Source organism: Gopherus evgoodei, chromosome 4 (genome assembly GCF_007399415.2).
Source record: "Gopherus evgoodei ecotype Sinaloan lineage chromosome 4, rGopEvg1_v1.p, whole genome shotgun sequence".
NCBI classification, from domain to species: domain Eukaryota; kingdom Metazoa; phylum Chordata; order Testudines; family Testudinidae; genus Gopherus; species Gopherus evgoodei.
In genome coordinates this window covers 59,609,844-59,626,159 of record NC_044325.1, presented here as the reverse complement: position 1 = coordinate 59,626,159, position 16,316 = coordinate 59,609,844, and the positions used below count along the sequence as shown (strand labels likewise).

General features: G+C 39.3%; 2 protein-coding genes and 1 pseudogene across 5 annotated transcripts in view; 2 read left to right on the top strand and 1 right to left on the bottom strand.

The window, feature by feature from the left end:
* Positions 1–13,509, top strand: part of LOC115650047 — a 45,890-nt pseudogene extending 32,381 nt beyond the window's left edge.
* LOC115650046 (neuroendocrine protein 7B2) overlaps positions 1–16,316 on the bottom strand; it is a 99,771-nt gene that overhangs the window by 61,326 nt on the left and 22,129 nt on the right. For 2 of the 4 annotated variants that reach the window (XM_030559401.1, XM_030559398.1), the window contains exons 2-9: positions 9,080–9,150; positions 8,610–8,706; positions 7,158–7,411; positions 6,750–6,910; positions 6,491–6,631; positions 4,139–4,213; positions 3,331–3,486; positions 1,441–1,576 (exon numbers count right to left, since the gene is read on the bottom strand). In XM_030559401.1, the coding sequence (XP_030415261.1) occupies positions 1,441–1,576; positions 3,331–3,486; positions 4,139–4,213; positions 6,491–6,631; positions 6,750–6,894 (653 nt within the window). In that variant the 5' untranslated portion in view covers positions 6,895–6,910; positions 7,158–7,411; positions 8,610–8,706; positions 9,080–9,150. Of the gene's footprint in view, positions 1–1,440; positions 1,577–3,330; positions 3,487–4,138; positions 4,214–6,490; positions 6,632–6,749; positions 6,911–7,157; positions 7,412–8,609; positions 8,707–9,079; positions 9,151–11,949; positions 12,046–16,316 lie in introns of those variants that run through there. The other 2 variants (XM_030559400.1, XM_030559399.1) reach the window with 2 other exon arrangements.
* LOC115650048 lies at positions 14,654–16,136 on the top strand. The gene has a single exon (XM_030559405.1). It carries the CDS (start codon positions 15,150–15,152, stop codon positions 15,879–15,881), a length of 732 nt encoding a protein of 243 aa, XP_030415265.1. The 5' UTR covers positions 14,654–15,149; the 3' UTR covers positions 15,882–16,136.

Below are 16,316 nucleotides of genomic sequence, written 5' to 3'. Positions count from 1 at the left end.
ACATAGCTACCTTCTTTGCATTTTGTGAAATCTGCTGTGAAAGTGTTCTTAAAATGAACGTGTGCTGGGTCATCATCCGAGACGGCTATAACATGAAATATATGCAGAATGCATGTAAAACGGAGCAGGAGACATACAATTCTCCCCCCAAAGAATACAGTCACAAATTTAATTGGCGCATTATTTTTGAAATGAGCATCAGCAGCATAGAAGCACGTCCTCTGGAATGGTGGCAGAAGCATGAAGGGGCATACAAACGTTTAGCACGTCTGGCAAGTAAATACTTTGCAACGCCAGCTACAAAAGTGCCAGGCAAACACCTATTCTCACTTTCAGGTGACATTGTAAATAAGAAGCAGGCACCAGTATCTCCCGTCAATGTAAACAAATGTCTTTGTCTTAGCAATTGGCAGTATAAGAAGTAGGACTGAGGGGACTTGTAGGCTCTAAAGTTTTACACAGTTTTGTTTTTGAGTGGTTATCAGACAAAAAAAAAAATCTGCATTTGTAAGTTACACTTTCACGATAAAGAGATTGCACTTCAGTACTTGTATGAGGTGAATTGAAAAATATTATTTCTTTTGTTAATAATTTTTACAGTGAAAATATTTGTAATAAAAAAAATATAAAGTGAGCACTGTGCACTTTGTATTCTGTGTTCTAGTTGAAATCAATATTGAAAATGTAAAAAAACAGCCAAAAATATTTAATAAATTTCAATTGGAATTCTATTGTTATAAGTGCAATTAATCAAGATTAATTTTTTTTAATCACAATTGTCAACCCTAATCTTTATTCCCGAAAAAGGAACTAACATTTGTATGCTTTAGAAATGGATGTGACTGAAGTATGATGTACTGAAAATACAGAAACAGAGGGACAGATATTAAAAAGGGGTCAGGACCTACCAAGAACTGAAATAAGCAATTAAGAAGTAAACAATTCCTTGACAATGGACAGTTTTAAAAAAATACTTTTAAAGCTTATTAGATTTTTAAGCACTTCCACTATCCCCAAAGAATCAGTGTCTTTAAAATACTAAAAAGTGAAAAGCTAATAGTTAGTCCAGTTTAACTAGAATTATGACAAGAGAAAGGAACTTGACTGATTATTCAATTCTTTTTTAAGTATATGAGCATGCGTACATGAATGCTTTAGTCCATGTTCATTTCAACACAAAACCCAAATGTAATGGCAGTTTGGTATGGACACTTGGCTGCTAAGACCTGGCAGATCACCAATTCACTTTACATGTGGAAAGACATGATCTTTTCAATATAAAAACTTTAAAATAATAATAATAATAATAATAATAATAATAATAATAATGTTATGGATAAGATAATCTCAAGAGAGAAAAGGGCAATCCTTTTTTGTTTTCCTTTTCAATTTACCTTTAACCGTGTGCACTCTTAGCTTCTGTGAATTAAGACAAGTTACCTGTAAATTTTTTTGCTTGCAATTCTTTTACTTCTTCGATTTCCTGTATTAGATAGATGCTTTTCACTGCTGACTGAGGGAGACAGTGAACTCTGAGATGACTCGAGAGAGACACAAGGGCTTGCTTCAAACTGAGCTACAGGAATAAAAAAAAAAAAAAAAAAAGTCAGCTGTACATGATAAACAGGTTCTTGTTTAGGTGGTGTGTTCTTATGTTAAAATAAAAACCTCTAATGCCACTTCTATTTATTTTTTTTTTAAAGCAAGTGTCTTATTTTCACCTTGACCATTAGCAACTAAGAGTTAAAAAAAAAAAAAAACAACCCAAAACAAAAACCCACAAAGAAATCATTGTCCAGTACAATGTTCTTGAGAGAACTGACACAGAAACAATTCTGTTTGCTTGTAGTCTTACATAAAAGAAGAGGGGGAATTCACCATACGCAAAAACAACCTTTGTTTTGACACCGAGAGGTGGGAGAACATGTATGCTGCTGGTATCATATCTTAAATTATTTCCATACAGATTAGTTAGAAGATCACTGTTCAAAAATTGTCAATATTAAATAAAACACAATCAAAATTAATTTAAGTTTTTGTTTTAAGATTAAAAATGACAAGAGGCACTCTTGATCTTTTGACAACACTAGATCAAGTAAAAGTTCTACAACGCTTAGCCAGAAGAGAGTTTTAAAAAAGTATTATAAGGAAGGATATGGTATTTTATCCATCAACCTGCACAGAAAGCTGAGCTGTGTTGCTAGCATCTTCTAAAACATTAGTACTTAATCATATCTTCTGTGAAGTACAGCTAACTAAAGAATCTTCACTATTTATGCTAACACTCAGTGCCCTGTTCCTGCTCTGTAAGATCACAACACAATGACAAAGAGGTTAGAAGAACAGGAATAGGTAGTTTATATGTAATTCAACTCAGCTCACAATAAGCAGCCTAATAAGAGTGGGTCTTTATTAAAGACTTAAACATAGCCAGGATAGTGGTCTTGCAGATAAACTCAGATTGTAACATGCAGTGACACAGAATAAGGCAGAGGTGATTGTGAGAGAAAAACTGACAAACCTGGAACAACTAGCCTGGGAACACAGGCAGTAATGGAGGAGATAAGGTCAATACAAGCTTGACAAGGGAAGAAAGTACAGTAGGGCAAATTTAAGAAGAGCTTTGAAGCTGAGGACAAGAGGGTTAAATTTGAAGCAATAGAGAATAGGGAGACAGTGAAAGGATTCAGAAGAAAGATTACTTTAGCAGCTGCATTTTGTACAGCGTAAAGGACAATGGTATGTTTAGGAGACCACAGAGAGGAGAATGCAGCAATATTCTAGGCAAGATATGAGAGATTTGACTATGACTTAGATATGTAATTTAAGGAGAGAAAAAACGTTAAAAAATCCCTCGAGATTACAGGAGTGAGTAACGGGAAAGATGGTCGTTTTGTGAATAGTGAAATACAGAAGGCTGGGGAGGGAAGAAAAGGAATTCTATTTTGGCCATTTCAGGTAGATGTTCAGAATGCCTAAGTCTCGAAATCTTCGACTTTCATTGGGTGCTTTTGAATTTTACCTTTCAAGCTTATAACAAGATGTTCAAGAGGAGCTGCTACAGAGACAAGCAGAAACGCAGAATTGGATGGATAGAGACAAGTCAGTTATGGATACATAGATATCAGAGTTATCAGCACAGATCATAAATGAAGCAATGAGACCTGATAAGATCTCCCACAGACAAGGTGAAAAGCGCAAGGAATAAAGGTAATTAAATTGTTATTTGAATCAATTGCTCTTCTATGGACTACCCACTAAGAGCAATAGATTTCAAGTCACTAACAGCACAAACTAAAAGCCTTCAAGATACAATCTAAGTCACTGTACCTGATGCTGGTGTTGAGGCGCTGCTAAAAAGACTACTTGAGAGCAATTCAAAAGCAAAATTATGCTTCAGGGACCGCCTTTTCTTGCTAGAGAAGCCTTGAGAAGAATCAGTTGGAAGTTTACGCTTGGTGCTTGGAGTAAGAATCAATGGAGTCACTGATGGAAAGACTACAATTAATAAAGCTGTACCTGCAATAAGCGCTTAAAGTTGAGAGCATATGAAGTTAAATGCTATATTGTTTGTAAGTCAGTTTTGTTTCTCCAGAAGCAGTTATTCAAAACTGAACCAAAACACATGCATTTTAAAACAGGAATGCCACTCAAATAGCTTTAATAAATTTTCCATAAGAAAATAATACATTTAATAAATTTCCAAAAAGCAAGTTAATATAGGTGGGAAGAGTTTTAGCTGCAGTCCTCATTGCAAGAAAACAGTTACCTTTTGCAAGTTTATAAAGGGACAGAGCAAAGCAAGATGATAAATATGTTTGAATTTAAGCATAAATTCATTCTCTAATACTCAACGTGGCTGCATGCTACCCTACTGTATTCAAGCCTTAGTTTTTATTAGATAAAAGCAGATTAATTTATAATCCTAGAACTGCTCAGTGCTGGCAGCTCTAAGACTAAATGCAGTATCCTCACTGAAAATGTAACTATATTCAATTTTGACCAGAAACTTTGTTTAGAAATTGGTACCTCTTTGGAATAAAACTAAATTTAGTTTCAGCCTTGCTAGAATATAGTCCACAAGTCTAAAGATACTGCATGAGGCTCTGTTTAGCACAAACAAACACTAAATACCTACCATTTCTGTCTCGCTGAGGTGTAGTAAAGGGTGTTCTGTTAGATTTAAGTTTATTCAATGCTCCACTAACAATATCTGAAATGCAAGACATACCAAGCAATCAAGCTTTACTATTGACTTGTCTTGCTCTATTTTTTAAAAAGAGATATGATTTTATATGAAAGAGGCACCATCGATGACAAAGATATCAGAGTAGTCTCTGTGCTGTTTGTTTTAAAACATTTTTAAAGGGAAAATATGGGCATTATCTCCTGTAAATGTAAACAAATTTGTTTAAGGATTGGCTGAACAAGAAGTAGGATTGAATGGACTTGTAGGCTCTAAAATTTTGCATGGTTTTGTTTTTGAGTGCAGTTATGAAACAATCAAAAAAAACCAAAACCCTACATTTGTAACTTCCATTTTATGAAAAAGAGATTACACTACAGTTCTTATCTGAGGTGAATTGAAAAGTAGTTTCTTTTATCATTTTTACAATGCAAATATTTGTAATAAAAAATAAAGTGAGCAGTGTATACTTTGTATTCTGTGTTGTAATTGAAATCAATATATTTGAAAATGTAGAAAAAATCTAAAAATATTTAATTAAATTTAAATTGGTATTTGATTGTTTGACAATGTGATTAATCACAATTAATTTTTTTGAGTTAACTGCATGAGATAACTGCATGAGATAACTGCAATTAATCGACAGTGTTAATATATAAATTATTAACAACACCCATTTACCCTAATAATTAGCACCCATCTATCAAGGATTTTTCTTTGGAAATAATAAAATTCTACCCACTATGCATAGGAAAGGACTAGCAGACCCTTCCTTCTCAAATGACTTTATCAACAGGTTTAATTGGGGAGCATTTCAGAGGTATCAGTGCATCTTCAAATAGTTTGCAGACTGATTTAACGAAATTGGATTAGAAACCAATAAGGTTAAATTGGTCCAATATTTATGAGTGCTTAAATCAATTTAGTTTAATTTGTTGAATGGAAAAGGCTACTAGTACAATTCTCATCCTTGTTTCAGATCTTCCAAGTAATGTAATAGATTGAGGCCAATAGGCTGGTTAGAAGATTAATTTAAAAAAAAGTGATCAGCGAGGTTTGGGAAAGAGCTAGCAAATTCTTTACATATGTGCTGGTTAAAATGGGAAACAAAATACAGACAGTCTGCAATAAATGCAATGTGTCAATTTAGAATTCAGTAGGCATTTTTAGAGTAAGGAAGTAATATGGTGTTGGTTTAAGGAGTATTTTTGCCAGGAGTACATAAACATACCTATTCCTGATTTTAATATTCAGGGGGAGGGCTAGCTCAGTGGTTTGAGCATTGACCTGCTAAACCCAGGGTTGTGAGTTCAATCCACGAGGGGGTCATTTACAGATCTGGGGCAAAAATCTATCTGGGGATTGGTCCTGCTTTCAGCAGGGGGTTGGACTAGATGACCTCCTGAAGTCCTTTTCAGCCCTGATATTCTATGATAATTTAGTTCATGAAAGCCTATCAATTTCTCTAAGCAATCAAATCAACTAACCTGGACAATCAATGTGATTGTCTGGATTTGTGGATCCTGTATCACGTATTCATTTTGCAAGCTACATGAATGCCTCATGTGAGCAACACACGGGAAAATAAGTATCTCATAGCCATAATATTCTGTCAAGTTTGATAGCTTTATAATATATATAGTTGGAGAGAAAGATCCTGTGCATTTAATTCTGTGACTTTATAGCTTGTTTGCTATTTTTAGTTGCTCGCTTCCTGAGCACTAAAGCCAGTTTAACATGGATAAGCTTTTTCTCAGAGCATGTGTGTTCCAATGTACAATACCGGTGTTATTCCAGGCCTGGCCCACTCTTGAACAGAAATGCCAACTGTGCCAGAGGCTGTGTGGTCGTTTTATGTGAACACTCTCGCTCACTAAAGACTAGGAAGACACCTCAAAACTATTTTCATTTGCGACTCAAAATAGGATTTGAAACCAGGTCTCCAGAGCCTAAAAGCTAAACATTTATCCTGCCACACATAGCCTGAAAGAAAACAAACCTTTTTGTTCAGAATGAAGAGGACATGCAAAAGAAATGTTATGGCATGACTGCACAACCTAGTAGTTTTTACATCAATAATTAAGAAATGTTAAGAAGTTTTCCAACTTTGTGAAACCTTTTATAAAAGTTCACCATTTTCAACCTGAGCTTCGCAAACTTCACAGCCAGTTGATACAGCAGTCTGTGGCACTTAGGGAGAAGCGGGATTTTGTTTTCTACATGGTACTAAACCCTCAGTTGAGTTTATTTTTATATTTACTCACTGAACTGCAGTCAGTCAAATTTTCAGTATTATGTACTTACCCCCAACACTTCGTCTTCTCCTTCTTTTACACTGACTAGGAGATTCACTTTCTTCATAGCCTTTCAGTGAAGGAGTAGAATCAAGAACATCAATACCTAACATAGCAGGTATTTTTTCCAGGATAAATTCTGGTACACGTCCTGAATTAGATGTTTATAGAATTTTTAAAAAATGGAAACTATGATTATATAAACATATTTTTATTTAATATAAATTAATGCATAGTTATTTCAACAAGTTATTCAGTTGTCATCTTACCAATATCTGCTGCACGATCAATAAGTGTTTGCACAACAGCAGCCTGCAAACGAAGCTTTTTTTCTGTGTTAACGGACATCTTTTCATTATCACTTGAGTGTAAGAGGTTTGGGGCAAAAATCACTGCCAGATTACTGCTATCCATTTTGTTCTCACTGGATCTTATTAAAAAGAAAGAAAAGATTAGAGCTTGCAAGTATCAGTTTTGTCTTTATATTCTCTCGATCAGAACAGAAGCATTAAGGAAATGACATAATGCTTACATTATTACCGGTAAATGAATGTCATTAAGAATATTTATAGTCATAATACTGACCAGAGAAAGTTACAGCCCTCCTCTGATCTTAGACATATTATAGGAATTCTCAGAGTTGGTTACAAGTACCAGACCTATATTTCTCTACTTACCTTAGGGACACATTTCTGAGAAAGTTGAAAAAGTATCGCAAAGTATTTATTGTTCTGTCAGCCACAAGACAGGAAAGCAGCACTGTGGCAGTGTTCTTCTCTTCATTTTCCAGGTGCTGAGCCTTGAAAAGAGCTTCCTGTAGATCAGTTGGAAGGATCGGCTCTGGTAACTCTCTAAAGAACTGTTTAAGAAGCCCTGCAACATCACATGGCAGTGCTGCAGGTAGACAGTTTTCACCTTGATCCAGTTGACTCTGAAATGGTTCATAAGTACCATAAATTGAGGCCTTCAAAAGTGATTTATTACATGTCTTATCTTTACCAGTTTGTAGTCTTACCATTAGGGCCCTAACAAATTCACAGCCATGAAAAACACATCACGGACCATGAAATCTGGACTTGTATAGGGTGAAAAACACACAATACACAGATTTCCTGGGGGAAACCAGCATTTCTCAAATTATGGGTCCTGACCCAAAAGGGAGTTGCAACGGTGGGGAATGGCAAGGTTATTTTAGAAGGGTCGCAGCATTGCCACCTTTACTTCTGCACCACCTTCAAAGCTGGGTGGCTGGAGACAGTTGGTTTGTAGACCCTGTACTTCTGCACTGCTGCTGGCTCTACCTTCAGAGCTGTGCTCCCAGCCAGCAGCCGCCACTCTCCAGCTACTCAGCTCTGAAGGCAGCGCCACTGTCAGCAACAGTGCAGAAATCAGGGTAGCAGTACAGCAATGCCCCCTACAATACACTTAGAAACCACCACCACCACCACCACACACAAAAACTCCTTTTTCAGTCAGGAGCCCTACAATTACAACACCATGAAATTTCAGATTTAAATAGCTGAAATCATGAAATTTATGATTTTAAAATTCCCATGACTGTGAAATTGACAAAATGGACAGTGCATTCGGTAGGGCCCTACTTATCGTACACAAGGAGTTACATGCCCAAATCCCCATGCCACATAGCAGACAAGATGCTTTGTTTTTATCTCAAATCCTCCCAGTTTTAATTCTCCATTTTTTTCAGATAAGAATGATACCTGGTGACAAATCATAGCCAAAGCTACTTTTTATTTATTATTTGTGGATTTATAGTTTCTCCCCCACCCACCTTGCTGTGAGAGAAAGCTGCCAAGTTTAAGTTCCCATGATATCTAAAAATAATTTTTTTTTTGTTTAATCTCATGCCCTTCCTCTCACACTCCAGAAAGCTGAAAAAACAGTTCTTTGGTTGTTTCAATAACTGTACACAAAGAACTGAAGTTTGTCTTCTGGAGAGAGGTGAAGGGGGTCCAGTGACTAGTGATCAGAACGATCCAACTACTCCCAGAACAAAACACAATTGCTTCTAAAGAGAAGCAAAAAGTTAGACATATAGACAGGGAGGTGAAATTTAGCTCAAGTCCAATACAATCACTCTTGGAAAGCAAGAAGAAGAAAAAGGATACCTTTAATGTTTTTAAACGAACAAAAGATCCAGATTTCCTGAAGAGTCCTTCAGTGTGAATATGCTCTTCTAAATATTCGCAAGCATCGACAAGAAAGCTGAGGAAAGAAAGTCACAGTATGTTTTATAGCATTGCACAGTTCAATTTGCCTGTGATAAATAATGTCACAGAAAATAGTATTTTAGAAAATGGTTTGTTTTCTCCAATCACAGTAAGAAACTGAAAGTAAATGCAAGTGAGTGATAACCTTACAGGTTCCTGTCTGTTTTCCAACCTCTCTTTCTAAGAGAGAATTCTCTTCCCCTGAGAAGCCTGACCAGTCCCAGAAAAACAATTGTGGAATTCCTCTCTACTTTGAAAAATATTTTTTGTTGAAGAAAAAAAAGACACTCAAAATTAAATCGGTAAATAATGTAGACAGCCCCAAAGTAAGTATGGTTCCAGTTTAAAAACACACAATCTTTACTGACCTTGGAATACTTCCATACTCTGGTACAACTGACTGAGGTAACGAATGAAGTGATATTCCAAAGACTTTGCCCTAAAACACAAAACTCAATTAATGTTGCTCAAGCAGCTATGAAAATTTTACTAGGCAAATACTGCAGAAATATAGACAAATACATAGAGCACAACACAAGAATTGAAGAGAAATCCAAAAGTTCTGGCTAAGAACTGATGTCATACTAATTGTTAAAGGGACACCGCCAACTTTAAAAAGAGATACTTACTTATAAATAAATAGTAAACAACAGTAAATAAATGTCAGATAACATCCAAAATTACCACAACAAAGATTAGAAAATTACTCCCTATTTTCCAAGTTTGCTTATTTTGCCCATTTTTTAGCACTTTATCTAGAGTCAGCTTCCCCATGTCCCATGTGAAACCCAGGTGATACAAAGAGTTTGAAGCGTCAGTTATTGGTCATTGGGGTAACATACAGAATATAGGGGGACGCTGGTATTTGGAAATTGGTTAGCATATAATATATACAGTCTGCAATGTCCCCAATGCGGGGTGTACGGTGGGTGGGATCAAGAAGCAGTAAGGAAGCAGTGAGGGTACATCGCTCATACAGTGAGTTACACGCAGTCATGGGTATAAGTAAGCGGGCCGGGTAATGGGGACAGGATGACCCTCACACGGTGGAATCCAGTTCGGTGGGTTCAGGGGATATGGTTCAGTAGGGGGGGTTTATAGGTGGTCTCCCCCCCGTAGGTGCAAGAAGCCACACCGGCTCACTCCTGATATTGGCGGTGGCCGGTGACGTGCTCTGTGTAAATGTCCCTAGACCACCGGATAGTGTCCGAGACCATCAAACGTCTCATGAGCCGTGCATAGCGATGGCCCACCCCACAAGCCCTAAGTACACGTTCATTACAGGGGTCCCAGGCACCCAGCGCCCCGACGATCAAGGCATCGGTGTAAACCTCGTAGCCCTTTGCCCTTTGGGTGTCAGCCAAGGGGGCATATTTTTCGAGTTTACGGGCTCGGGCTTTGCAGAAGGCCGGGGTCCTGTTCTCGAACGGAATCGTCACGTCGACGAGGATGATCTTTTACTAAACAGAACAGGAGTATTCGTGGCACCTTAAAGACTAACAAATTTATTTGAGCATAAGCTTTCGTGGGCTACAGCCCACTTCATCAGATGCACAGAATGGAACATAGTGAGGAGATATATATACATACAGGGAACATGAAAAGGTGGGAGTTGCCCAACCAACTCAAAGAGGCTAATTAATTAAGATGAACTGTTGTCAGCAGGAGAAAAAAAACTTTTGTAGTGATAATCAATATAGCCCATTTAAGACAGTTTGACAAGATACTTAACACAGGAGAAATAGATTCAATGTGTGTGATGGCTCAGCCATTCCAGTCTCTATTTAAGCCTAAACTGATAGTATCCAGTTTGCATATCAATTCAAGTTCAGCAGTTTCTCACTGGAGTCTGGTTTTGAAGCTTTTCTGTTGCAAAACTGCCACCTTTAAATCTGTTACTGAATGGCCAGAGAGGCTGAAGTGTTCTACTGGTTTTTGAATGTTATGATTCCTGATGTCAGATTTGTGTCCATTTATTCTTTTGCGTAGAGACTGTCCAGTTTGGCCAATGTAAATGGCAGAGGGGCATTGCTGGCACATGATGGCATGTATCACATTGGTAGATGTGCAGGTGAATGAGCTCCTGATGGTGTGGCTAATGTGATTAGGTCCTATGATGGTGTCACTTGAATAGATATGTGGACAGAGCTAGCATCGTTCTTTTGCCCCTCCAGACCCATGAACATGATACATTTCTGCAGGGACCTAGAATCCTACTTTCCACATCTCCATCTGCTACTGTTACTGCGCTGCCTTCAGAGCTGGGCAGCTGGAGAGTGGAGGTTGCTGGCCAAGAGCCCAGCTCTGAAGGCAGCGCCACCGCCAGCAGCAGCGCAGAAGTAAGGATGGCATGTTATGATACTGCTACCCTTTCTGCACTACTGCTGGTGGGGCACTGCCTTCAGAGCTGGGTGCCCCCTCTCCAGCCACCCAGCTCTGAAGTCAGTGCCAAAGTAAGGGTGGCAATACTTGACAATCCTAAAATAACTTTGTGGCCCCCCCCTCAAATCCCTTTTGGATCAGGACCCCCAGATTGAGAAACCCAGGACTCCCCCTGTGAAATCTGTATAGTATAGGGTAAAAGCACACCAAAAAGACCAGATTTCACTGTCTGTGACACATTTTTCATGGCTGTGAATTTGGTAAGGCCCTAAATATAGTTAACTGGTATTTGAGTAATCACAGAACATTGTGCTCTGACTTCAATAGCCCCGCACAAGCTGATATCTTACAGTGTTACCTGCATTATGATATCTTTATGTTGACCTAAATACTGAGAGAAAGGAATTGTTTTCTTTTAAAATATATTCAGAGTATCTAAATTTTTAGAATAAATCCATTTCTGGTTATTAATGTGAGAGTTACAAATTCTAATTTAGACAATGAAGGGTAGGGTTTGGTACCAAATAATAGAATATCCTGAGGATGTACTTCTGAAGAATTAGTAACAATAAACTACATTAGAACTCAGCCCAAACACTTTAAAGTTCACTTTCAGGTTATACTGAAGTGCACTCAAAGTGCAAGAACATTTATTATATTAATATTAAGAAACTGTACAGTCATTATGCAAAGAAAAGCCTCTCAATGCTAGAGTACAGAGAATCAAATAATTGGAAAAGAGACACAGTAATGGGTAATAGTACAGCATCTATGTACTCTGAGTAGATGAGAAATGGCAGAAAATGTCATTTAGAATCAGAGATGATAAAGTATTTAAAATGCAAAAAGTGCTTACCAAATTGGCAATATACAACAGCACCTTTGGCACACTTGGCTTCATTGAAAATATTAAGTACTGTGGAAGCAAGAACTAGTTTAAGAGTACAACTCCTCTTTCAAGATCTTTCTGCCTTGCAGCCAGTTTCCCGTGCCCCAGCACAGAGGCGCCATGGACTGTAGGAAGAAGCCACTGGAGGTCACGGTCGCCTCGTTGGTAGATTTAAAGGCTGAACACTTCTGAAAGCAAGAAGAATTCAAGAAAGAAAAACTTCTGAAAGATGCGGGACTCTTTGTAAAACCCCAAACAACAAACCAAGCATTTGGAATAAGCAGAACACAGGGGTTTCAAGACGAGCTGAGAAAGATGTTGAGCAGAAGACAGAAGATCAAACATTAGAGAAAGTGAGGCAGAAACTGGGAGAGAAAGCAAAGCTATATGAGAAGATGACAAAAGGAGACTTTCCAGATGAAGAAACTGATTTGTACCTTATGGATTTCACTCAGAAGATCATAGACAAACAGAGAGAAATACATGATCTGTGCGAGAGTGAAGCTGCTAGAAAGGCATCAGAACAGGAGGACGATAAAGGGATAGAAAATAGAAATACAAATACCACCCCCACAGGATCCGAATGAAGAATGGGTTGATTATGTGGATTCCTTAGGCCAATCTAGACACTGTATGAAGAAGGATTTGCCAAATCTGCTTAAAATGGATAAAGAACTTCGGGGGAAAAAACAAGGCACTGAGGAGGAGACTCTATTGTCTAAAGATATGAGACGAACTTTAGCGGCAGTAATGGAAAAGAGAGGAAGAAGAGGCCCTAAAGAAACTGTGGGACCCATACATTATGAGGACATTAGAGAAAACGAGGCCAGACAACTTGGTGTTGGCTACTTTGCCTTTGCTCGTGATGGAGCACAGAGAAATAAGCAAATGGAGACTTTGGAAATGCTAAGAGAGCAGACCACAGACCAAAGGACTAAACGTGAACATTTAAAGGAAAAACGAAAGGCAGTTCTGAAAACAAGGTTTCTAAACTTAAAGCAAGAAAGATAAAGAGACTAAGAAAAGACGGACTAGAGGAAGAAGCAAACAAACTAGAAAATGGAAGAAGAGGAAGAAGTTATTGGACCACTACCAGCTGAACCAGAAGCCCCTGTGGCTCCAAGAGTTGCAGAGAGTAGAAAAGTGAAGGTCATCATTCAGGAGAGAAAAGATACAAAGGCTGGTGTGCACTATGTTCGAGAGTGGGATAAAGGGAAAATTTACTTTTGGACAATGGTCAAAGAAATGTGCAGATGAACGAGATCCGGAATTTGCAACACCTTCCAATTACTTTGTTTGTCAAAAGAGAGCCAATAACTACCAAAGCCAGAGCTGGAACAAGCTTGGATCCTCTCATGATGAACTGGGACAGGAGTCAACACAGAACAAGCCGTTTCCATCGATGCAGAATTACCACAACAATTCGGAGGATCAGCAACCAGTTTACCAAAGTCTAGATAACATGTTGTCTTACTACAAACAAATGACTTGAGCTTATCAAAAGCATAAGCAAGATTCTTAACTTAAATAAGTGAAACAGAATTATGTTCTCTGCACTCACCTATTGTTTTTCCCAGATTTTGGGGAAATAAGGTTCCTGGAAGTAGATATCTTATTAAAGAAATCTGTCATGTGAAGTAATGCTGTCTGAACTGTATCACACAACAGTCACACAGTGCTGTATTGTATTAAAAGGATAAGTTTTGATGGTGGAATTTTTTAAAATTAAAAAAAAAAAATGCAGAGATTCCAGGAGGGCATATCAGCAGTTACACACTCATCACTTTACCAAATCACACCACTGGGATTAACTGACTGACTGCTGCAGTAACCAGCTCAGGGAATGGGAAAACCCACTTATTGTACCTCTCCAGATGCAAACATTAAAGAAGTTTTTCCTGACACCTTCAGTGAGTGACCAGTTTATACCTTGTAGCACACAATCACCCTCTGTTTCACAACACACAGCCTGTTTTGCCACTACAGCTCTATTTATACAGCACCAAGAATGGTTAGGCTTATCACTTCTGAAATCCAAAAAACCCAGCACTTCCCTCCCCTCACAAAGACAACAGAGGCAAATAATGCCTTTCCTCTCTGAAGTGGAGCGAAACCAGGTTTTAGCTAAGGCACGGGCAGAAGCAGAACGGAGATATGAGCAAAGTGCTTAGAAGGAGGCCAGGGAGGAATTACAGAAAATTATAGATAAATTCCTGCAGTGTGGGGTATTACAGGAGTATCACTCAGCTTGGAATACCCCTATCTTACCAGTCCAGAAACCGGATAGCAGTTATCGATTGGTGCAGGACTTAAGAGCAGTCAAAGAGTGGGTTAAGACTTTACACCCCCTTGTGCCCAACCCATACACACTGCTAGCCTCTGTGGGGGGACAGTATTCATATTTCTCAGTTTTTGATTTAAAGGATGCCCCAGTCCCAGGAAATTTTCTCCTTCAAATGGGAAGACGCAAACAGGAATAAAAGGCAGCCGTGTTGGACGGTGCTGGCACAAGGATTTGAGAACTCCCCCACTCTCTTCGGCCAAGCTTTATCTCGGGACTTGAAAGGATGGGAAAATGAGAACAAAGTCCTTCTCCTGCAGTACGCTGATGATTTATTAATAGCAGCAGTGGGACCAGAAGTATGTCTCCAGGCAACCGTAAGTCTTTTAAACTTTCTCGGGCTGCAGGGGTATCGCGTGTCAAGAAATAAAGCCCAAATTGCCCTCCCCGAAGTACGTTACCTAGGCTTCCAGATCAGATAAAGGGAACACCAGCTCTCAAGGGGGAGGTTTGAAGCTATTTGTCGAGTCTCTACTCCCCGGAATCGCAAGCAGCTCAGAGCATTCCTGGGAATGGTAGGATTTTGCAGCATATGGATTTCAGATTTTGGACTGCTAGCTAAGCCACTTTATGAACGTGTTAAAGGGACCAATTAAAAACCATTTTACTGGACAACAGAGGCAAATAATGCCTTTACCTTAATAAAAAGAAAATTGATGGAAGCCCCAGCCCTGGGTCTGGCTGATCTTTCTAAGCCCTTTCAATTGTATGTACATGAATGAAAAAGGGTGGCCCTGGGACTCCTTACACAGTTATTGGGCTCTTGAAAACGTCCAGTGGCTTATTTCTCCAAACAATTGGATCAGGTTGCTAAGGGGTGGCCGGCATGCTTACGGGCAGTTGCAGCTACAGCTCTGGTGTTAGAGGAAGCAGAAAAACTGACTTTGGGCGGGGGCTGTGCAAGTCTATACTCAAGCCTTACCGGACACAAAGGGGGGGTCTCTGGCTCACCCAAGCTCGGGTAGCCCGGTATCAGGCTAAGCTCTTAGAGAACCCCGAAGTTACCCTGCAGGCTTGCCCCTCCCTTAACCCGGCCACCCTGCTGCCAAAAACAGAGGGCCAAGAACATGACTGCTTGGAAGTTATAGATGCCCAGTATTCCAGCCGTCAGGATTTAAAGGATCAACCTCTTCCTAACGCAGACTATGAGTGGTACACGGATGGCAGTAGCACTGTTGTAAATGGACTTAGAAGGGCGGGCTATGCTGTTGTGTCTCTCCATGAAACTGTGAAGGCAAAAAGCCTGCCCCCTGGAACCTTAGCCCAAGTAGCCGAAATAGTGGCTTTAACTCGTGCGCCTGAATTGTCAAAAGGGAAAAGAGTTAATATCTTCACGGACTCTAAATATGCTTTTGGTGTGCTACATGCCCACGCAGGTCTGTGGAAACAAAGGGGATTACTGATGGCTCAGGTCTCTCTGGTCAAGCACGGGTTACAAATTCTTCGGCTTTTGGAAGCCGTACAACTCCCCTTAAAGGTAGCAGTAATGCACTACAGGCTCATCAAAAGAAGGATCACAGTATTAACCGAGGAACACTGCGAAGACTGTGGCTCTTAAACTTGTTAAAGAGATTTTTCCTAGATTTGGCCTGCCTCGATGGATGGAGTCTGACCAGGGAACACACTTCACCTCAAAAATTGTCCAGAATGTCTCGGATACCCTCCAGCTCAATTGGAAACTTCACACCCCTTGGAGGCCACAGGCCAGTGGAGTGGTAGAGCGCACTAATCAGACACTCAAGAGGCACCTAACCAAAATATGTCAGGAAGCATCTTTAAAGTGGCCTGATGCCCTACCCTTGGTTTTACTTTGCATTCGGGCTCTTCCTAAGGGTAGAACTGGTTTAAGCCCCTTCGAGATTATCTTTGGAAGGGCATGGCCTATGAATGGTGCCCCGATCCTGCTAGGGGAATGGGAGGCTGGGTGTGGCTATTTGTCTCAGTATATGTGTTCTCTGTCTGCTGTTTTATGTTCTTTTTACAGGTACGTTAA